Source organism: Malania oleifera, chromosome 5, assembly GCF_029873635.1.
Source record: "Malania oleifera isolate guangnan ecotype guangnan chromosome 5, ASM2987363v1, whole genome shotgun sequence".
Classification (NCBI taxonomy): domain Eukaryota; kingdom Viridiplantae; phylum Streptophyta; class Magnoliopsida; order Santalales; family Ximeniaceae; genus Malania; species Malania oleifera.
Window position 1 is genome coordinate 45,006,348 of NC_080421.1, and position 7,348 is coordinate 45,013,695.

General features: G+C 35.9%; 1 protein-coding gene across 1 annotated transcript; it reads left to right on the forward strand.

Moving 5' to 3' along the window:
* The first annotated feature begins 338 nt into the window (after positions 1-338).
* Positions 339-6,682, forward strand: LOC131155211 (auxin-responsive protein IAA11-like). Its single transcript, XM_058108187.1, has 5 exons — positions 339-1,057; positions 1,409-1,740; positions 4,138-4,273; positions 6,113-6,174; positions 6,257-6,682. Exons 1-5 carry the CDS (start codon positions 699-701, stop codon positions 6,304-6,306), a joined length of 939 nt encoding a protein of 312 aa, XP_057964170.1. The 5' UTR covers positions 339-698; the 3' UTR covers positions 6,307-6,682.
* Positions 6,683-7,348: the final 666 nt, after the last annotated feature.

Genomic DNA, 7,348 nt, shown 5'->3' on the forward strand with positions numbered 1-7,348 from the left:
AACCTAATTCAAAATTAATTGCATTGACATTGATAAGGTTACAAAGAGGAATGTCTGAAAGTATTTTATTAGAATATAAAAGTCAAATAATAAATTACAAATTCATTTATGAGTAATAAATATTTACAATTTTAAATAAAAGGAAAGTGCAAGCGGCGCTGGAGGGTATTTATTTGTGATAGTTGGGCAGTCCACTCATCTTTACTAACGCCAGCTGACACCGGCGCGTGAAATCACCGCCCGAAATTAATATCCAAAATAAATAAGTAAATAAGGCAATTTAAAATAAATTAAAAAAAAGCAAATTAAAAACAAAACAAGACAACACCTAAAAATCAAATTGGCCGGAGAGACGGATTTGACTGGTGGCGCACAACCCCGACAGGGCGGTCCCACCACAATCATCACCTCTCCACCGCCACACCAAGCCCCCTCACCCTCTGTTCGAAAACGCTCTGTCCTCCCATATTTCTCTTTCTCTCTAAAACCCTACCCACCAAACAAGGCCAAACACCCGTTTCCACTGTCATCATTGTGCACGCATTCGCTGCCTCTTTTTGTTCCTTCTTTCCTGTCTCTTGCTTCAATTTAAGCGAAACCCTTCCTTTAAAGCACCTCTTATCTCTCCTTCTCTCCCGCGATCATCTTCCTCTCAACACCCTTTACGGTTTGTTTGGGTCTGGGCTTCAGGAATTTCTATGGAGGGTGTTTTGGGTGCTGCAGGCGGCGGCCGCGCGTCGTCGGGAGGGTCTTCGGGTGGGTCGGTGTCGACGGTGTCGAAGGAGGAGATGGTGGAGCAGGACAACCCTGTGATGTCCACTGAAGTTTCTTCGTACCCGGATGCGGAGGATGACTCCGAGCTTGACTTGGGTCTGGGCTTGAGCCTTGGGGGAGGTGGTGGTGGTGGCAGGTGGGCTCAACAACCGAAAATCTTTATAGTGAAGGATTTCCGTCAGTCGCCGTCTTCTTCATCTTCTTCTTCGTCATTGAACAGAGCTAATCTTTCTGTTGGCACCAAAAGACCTGCTGATTCTGTTGCTACTGCTAATGGCATAAGGTAACATGATTTGCAGGATCGATCGCCTTCAAATTTTTCTTTTTTCTTTTGAAGAAAATTTATCTAGAACACCATGAGCATGAATTTTAGGTGTTTCTACCCCTTTTCTTTCCATTTACTTTTCTTTATTTTTTTCTTTTTTCTTTTTTGGTTAGTACCTTTTTTTTATCTGCTTTCGTTTCTTACATTCTTACTCCTTTTATTGTACTTCCGTTAAGTAAATCGACTTGAGTGATCATTTCTATTCTTGGGTGTTTTTCTTTGTTGATTTGAATTCTGTCTTTTGTGGCTTCTCTAATTGGTGTGGCGGGTTGATTTTTCTTCTTGTAATTTGAATCTTGCATGGAGCAGTCAAGTTGTGGGATGGCCTCCTATAAGATCATATAGAATGAACAGCTTGTGTAACCAAGCAAAATCATCAGGTCCTGAAGAACTGAGCCCAGTCATTTGTAAGGGTAAATGCGATAATGCAATGGTGGAGAAGACGTTCAATGGAAGTGAAAAAAGCAATGGCAAAGCTAAAGAGAATAGGCATCTCAGAACTTCCCTGTTTGTGAAGGTGAAGATGGATGGAATCCCTATTGGAAGGAAGGTCGATCTGAGTTCTCATTCATGCTATGAGACCTTAGCGCAAACACTGGAACACATGTTCCATCCACCTTCTACGACCATCAATGCAATGGGTGAGTTTTTCTTTTCTTTTCATATCAACTTTAATGATGATACAGTTCCCTAATTAAAGTTGGAGAATGTGATATGGATCTGTCCATCTATATGGAATGCTTTCTGAAGTTTTATGGGTTTTGGAGAGGCACAAAAGATCGCAACTTTAGAGCTGTGCTTGCTTTTGTGTCCTTTGGGTGTTGTGATCTTCTGGGTTAAATTCATTCCCCTACCTTTGGTTTGGGATAGAGTTGTGCTCCAAGCCTCTTTTTGGGCTTTTCCTTTTTGGGTTCTTTGGAGGAATTACTTTGGTGCTTTGCAGCTGGACTATAGGGTTACTTTGCTATAATTTTCTTTTCCTTGGGGGGCGTTTTATCGTCCTTTTTGTTTTTAAGCATGATGCCTTATCCTCTATTTCTTTTCCCATCTTTTAAAAAATGCTGTTTCAACAATTTAATTATTGAGAGTCAATAAATTTGGTTGTCTACATGCCTATTAGGAAGACAAGAAAAACAATTAGGAAAAAAATAATTGGTTTTTGCGTATAGCTTTTATTGATTTAGAGGAAGTTTATACTAGCACAACCTGGTAAGTGTTCTGTTGGGCTCTAGAGAAAAGGGAGCGTAGTCAGTTGACGAATAATGCTAGGATTATAGGAGAAACTAAATTTCTAGTAACAATATGTTTACATGGAAGTATTGGCTTTGAATACTTCTCTTTTCCATTATTTATGGATGAACTTATTAGGCATATCCATAATCCAAGATGGCTGAGGTTGATGCGAGGCAATGATGTTTATCTTAATAGGTGAAACTAAAGGAAAAACAGAATCGAAGCTAGTGCAGTGGATGCATGCTTTAGAATTAAGGGATGGTAGGATACATGCAATGCAATTTTAGTAATTATAGAGTGGATAACAATGAAAAAAAATAAAATAAAACTAATGGTCAAGAAGTTCCTAAATTTGTAAATTTATTATCTTGCATGAATCATTTAAGAGAAGGAAAAGTCAAAGATGTTGCACATAAGAGTCAAAACAGGTTGGTTAATGGAGAACTGTATTTGGAAATTGGCAATTTGGCATGCTATGTGATCACCAAATGCCTCTAAAATTGAAATAAATATCATTTTACGGGATCACTAGGAGTTAAGACAACCCATATTACATTGATTAAATCTTAGGCCACTAGACTGCATATGTACCAAAGTGGCTGTGCTTGGTCTGCAGAGGTTGCTGAGGCTAATGCCATTTTGTTTGCTTTGTCAACTGGTCAAGGACATTTATTTTCAGATTTCTTGTGGAAGGTGATGCTAAAAATGTGATCTAGAATTGAAAGGTTCTTTTAAGGAGAAGCTCTTTTCAGTTGATTGTTGGCAACATTGTAGCATTGCAAGCTTATTTGAATCATGTTGTCTTTCTTTAGGCCAAATTGGCTATGTATTATGTTTTTTTTTTTAATTAGGTTTTGTTAGATGATAATCATTTGATTGAGGATATATCCTTTCCAAGGATTATTGAGTTTTTTTGTTTAGTTTATGCATTCTTAGGATCATCCTACCAAGGGGGAAAAAGGATAGTTGAAATGAAAATCTTATGGTAGATTAGCGATGTAGTTCGCAAAGATAAAGTTTGAAGCTAATACGCTCATACAAAGCTAGGACTAGACTTGGAAACTAATTTCATTGTGGTTACAGGCAATTTGTAGACTTAGGAATAGTTGGATTGATATACGTAACAAATGATGTGCCTTCAATTTCAGTGTTTGCTGCCTTGGACTGTGAGCCAAGCGCAGAAGATTTTTTATATGATTGACCTCTATGTGGTGGGACTTTGTTTGAGGCTTTGTTGTCATTGTTGTAGATGTAGAGTCAATCAAGCAATCACTGTCTAGCATTCTATGTAGAGTCAATCAAGCAATCACTGTTTAGCATTCTTTCTGCCTATTGTGTTTGGTTGGATGTGATTTTGTGTCACATTACTTGAAATGCTATTGTGTGTTATGTGATCCTCTGCTAATGCTTCCTGATTTATTTATTTTTGTTGCAGTTGAGGTTCAAACTTCTGATGTAAATTTTTGTCCTCCAGAAATTTGAACATTTTCCAAGATTAATAATGGATCTTTTTAATATAATATTTTTAATTAGATTCAATTTTAAATATGGAAAATTCTCTCCATATTCTTGTTTCTTTTTTCCTCTATTAATTAAACTTGATTATAATTTTTGGATACAAACAAAATCTCAAAATTTTAAAATGAATTGAAACTGACAGTAAATGTTAAATCTTGAAATCTTATTAAAATCTAAGGGCTTGATTTGAGCAAAATGAGTTTGATGTTTCTAGAAAAGTCAGTAATAAGTAGTTTTAGCAGCTGGATAGTTGTTTGCAAATAAATTTGGAATTATGTTTGTTGTAGGATCAAGTGGAGAGGAGGATGGCGTAATATTAGAAGCATCAAGGCCTCCAAAACTGCTGGATGGATCATATGAATTTGTGCTGACTTATGAAGACAAAGATGGAGACTGGATGCTTGTTGGAGATGTTCCATGGGGGTAATGTATTTTCCTTCTATCATTGCAAGTTTGCGACACTGGCACTGTATTTATTAATTTAAACAGATAATTTATCTAAAAATTTATTCTGTTTCTGTACAACACAAGCATAAATTCTTGAGTGTCTGTTATCTGAGCTCAGAACCAAAAAGTGAATTCCCGAGCATTATTATAGCATCATGCCTGATATACATGTTTTGTAAGCCCTTAACTGACAAATTAGAATGATTGAATGGTTTCAGCCGTCTGTAATTTAGAAAAAAGGTGAATCTGCAACATTCATTGATTTTGATTTGCAAAACATAAAGTTTTTCAAATATTTGGACAATATGAAGATCTGACCTTCTCTGGGGCTCAGTAAGTAGGACCTACATGATAGATAGTCTATACCACCCAATAGGTACAGCCAAGATGAAAATAAAACCAATCTGACCTCTTCTGGTTGATTTGGTTTAGTTTGTTTTGGTTCTTAGTGTTTTTTGTTTGGTTCTAATTTGGATGGAGAATTAACATATTTGGTATGGTTCTACATTGGAGTTGTTTTTTTTTTTCAAAACCTGAAACCACCCATAACTACATGTATATCTTTTATTTTTTACTAGTTTTTGTCCTCTAACGTAAAGTATGCTTATATTCATCATTAATTCATTTGTTTGTGTAAATTATTACTCACTTTATCATTATTATGGTCACTCTCTTCTTCAGTTTAGGGTGATGAAATTGATGGTTGATGGAGGATAAATGCTGCCATTGCTCGTTTTCTTTTTATTATATATATTTCTGGACTTTATTTTTTTTTAAATGTTCAAGTGTCCCAAGAGCTGAACTTGAATGAACCCACTGTAGTTCAGTTGCCCGGGCAGGTTTTGGTTTGGTTTGCGACAGGTTTTCCTTGGTGCTGTTTGCAATTATTGGGAATTGATGAACGTGGGCAATTAGCCTATGGTCAATGATTTTTTATTTTTTTTGGAATATTGTGTCCAGCCTATTTTAATTTGAACGAACATCAAATTAAGCTGGTTCTTGCACATCCCAAATGTGAGGTGCAAAAAATATCAAGATTTATATCAAGATTTTTTGCTGAAATTTTTAACTGATGTGTGGGAAAGTGAGACATACAGCAGAGAGATTATACCTTTTTCCCTTTCTTTTACTCCTCACAATTGGGTCCTGTTTGCATGAATCACTATCATATCCATGCCAAAAGAAATATTTGTGTTTATCTTGGTTTTATCTTCTTGTGTTTCACCTTCAATTCAGAGATGAGTCCACAGAAATCAAAAGTTAATTCAATGACTCTAAAAGAATGTCCCCTTGTAAGCACAAATTGATGTTGTCTTAAACCATGTGATGTACTGTTCTTTAAAAGATGAAACAAACTGTAAGAAGTTATAATGCATGGACTTCGTAACTATTTTGCTGATTAGTGGCCTCAGATCTCCTGGATGTGTGCGAATGTGCATGCAGACACAAGAACACACGTGGGTCCAAAATTCTAATTGCAGTGTTACAATTATATCAATTTTGAAACTGTACCTGGAGGGTCATGTTAAGCATGGAAGAAGCTCAGTAAATTCTCACCCAACTTCTTTGATGTCATCTAAATTATTTGCGTGTCACGGTTGTGTACTCTTTATTCAGAGGTCACACATCGAATTGGCTAGTTAATATTCTCTGCTCTAGAAATAATTCGTGAAGAAAGCAAACCTCAATATGTCAGGGCTATTTTTTTATTTATGTCTGCTAATTGTGTCTTCAGGATGCTTTTACAATTGTAGAGGTTTTATTTATTTATTTGTTTTCCCACTTCATTTACCTCTTTGTTTATGTTGTCTTCAGGATGTTTGTTAGCTCCGTGAAGAAGCTTAGAATCATGAGAACATCTGAGGCTAATGGACTTGGTATGTAAAGTGGGTTTGTCATTATGATTCTCCATTTCAGACATCATTTTCATTGATCTCATGTTCAACTAATTCCTTGCAGCTCCAAGGTTCCAAGAAAGGAATGAAAGACAGCGAAGCAGGTTTGCGTAACTTCCATTGTGGCTCAAAAAAGTAAGATATGAAGGACATACGATACTGAATAGTAGTAATGTTTTGATGAGTATCGACCGAGGCTCCTCCTGTTTTGCTTTTGGTTGCTTCCCATTGTATCCATGACCCCACCCCCACCGCAAAAGAAAAAACCACACAACAGACATGTGTTTCATTTTGTTCTCTAGGGTTTTTAGCCCTTGTGGAGGATGTAATGCCTAGTAAGTTTTCTTTTTAAAACACACATGAATAGTTCTTCGAATGGTGCTTGCTTTCTGATGATGTAAATATGGGGAGTTCTTTGTGGCTTGTTTTGAACCCCAAAATGGACTCCTGTTTTCTTTGTTAATGGAAAGAAAGGCTTTCTGCTGTGAAATTTTTTGCAAGTCATTTTGGTATTCTTTCTGGATGGAATGAATAATTAGTATTCACTTTGACTTGTGTAAATATTATCTTCACAGTGGAGAACCTGAACATATCCATGGATCTGTTGCTTTATTGTCCTGCTGCTGTTTCTTATGCTTAATTACATAATTTATTTGGCCTACTCCAGACAGATTACCACTTCAGTTCCTTTTGGGATTCTGTGATTAGCATGGTGATCTGATATTGGCAGACACAGGAGTGACTGCAGCTGGTATTATGATATTATCAGCAGACAAAAGACCATTGCATAAGTTTAGGGCAATTTTTCAAAAACAAATGATAAATTGAAATAGAAATAGTTGATTTGAAATTTCCCTAATTTAACTTTGTAGATCATCGTCTGTTTTTTTTTATAAATATAAACATTGGAAGCCTGCATTCACTACAGAAAGGTAATCATTACTCCCATTTTGTGTTCTTCAAATTGAATATTTGATAATAAGTATGGAACTGAAAAAATCTTTGAAAGTGGTAAATACTATTTGGTTGAGTATAAAAACATGTTGATTATAAGTATTATTTGGATATTCATGTGATTGTTGTCTGAATGTATACTATTATCATGTGAATAAAATTATTATATTTATAACTAATTATTTGATTAATATATTGTGAT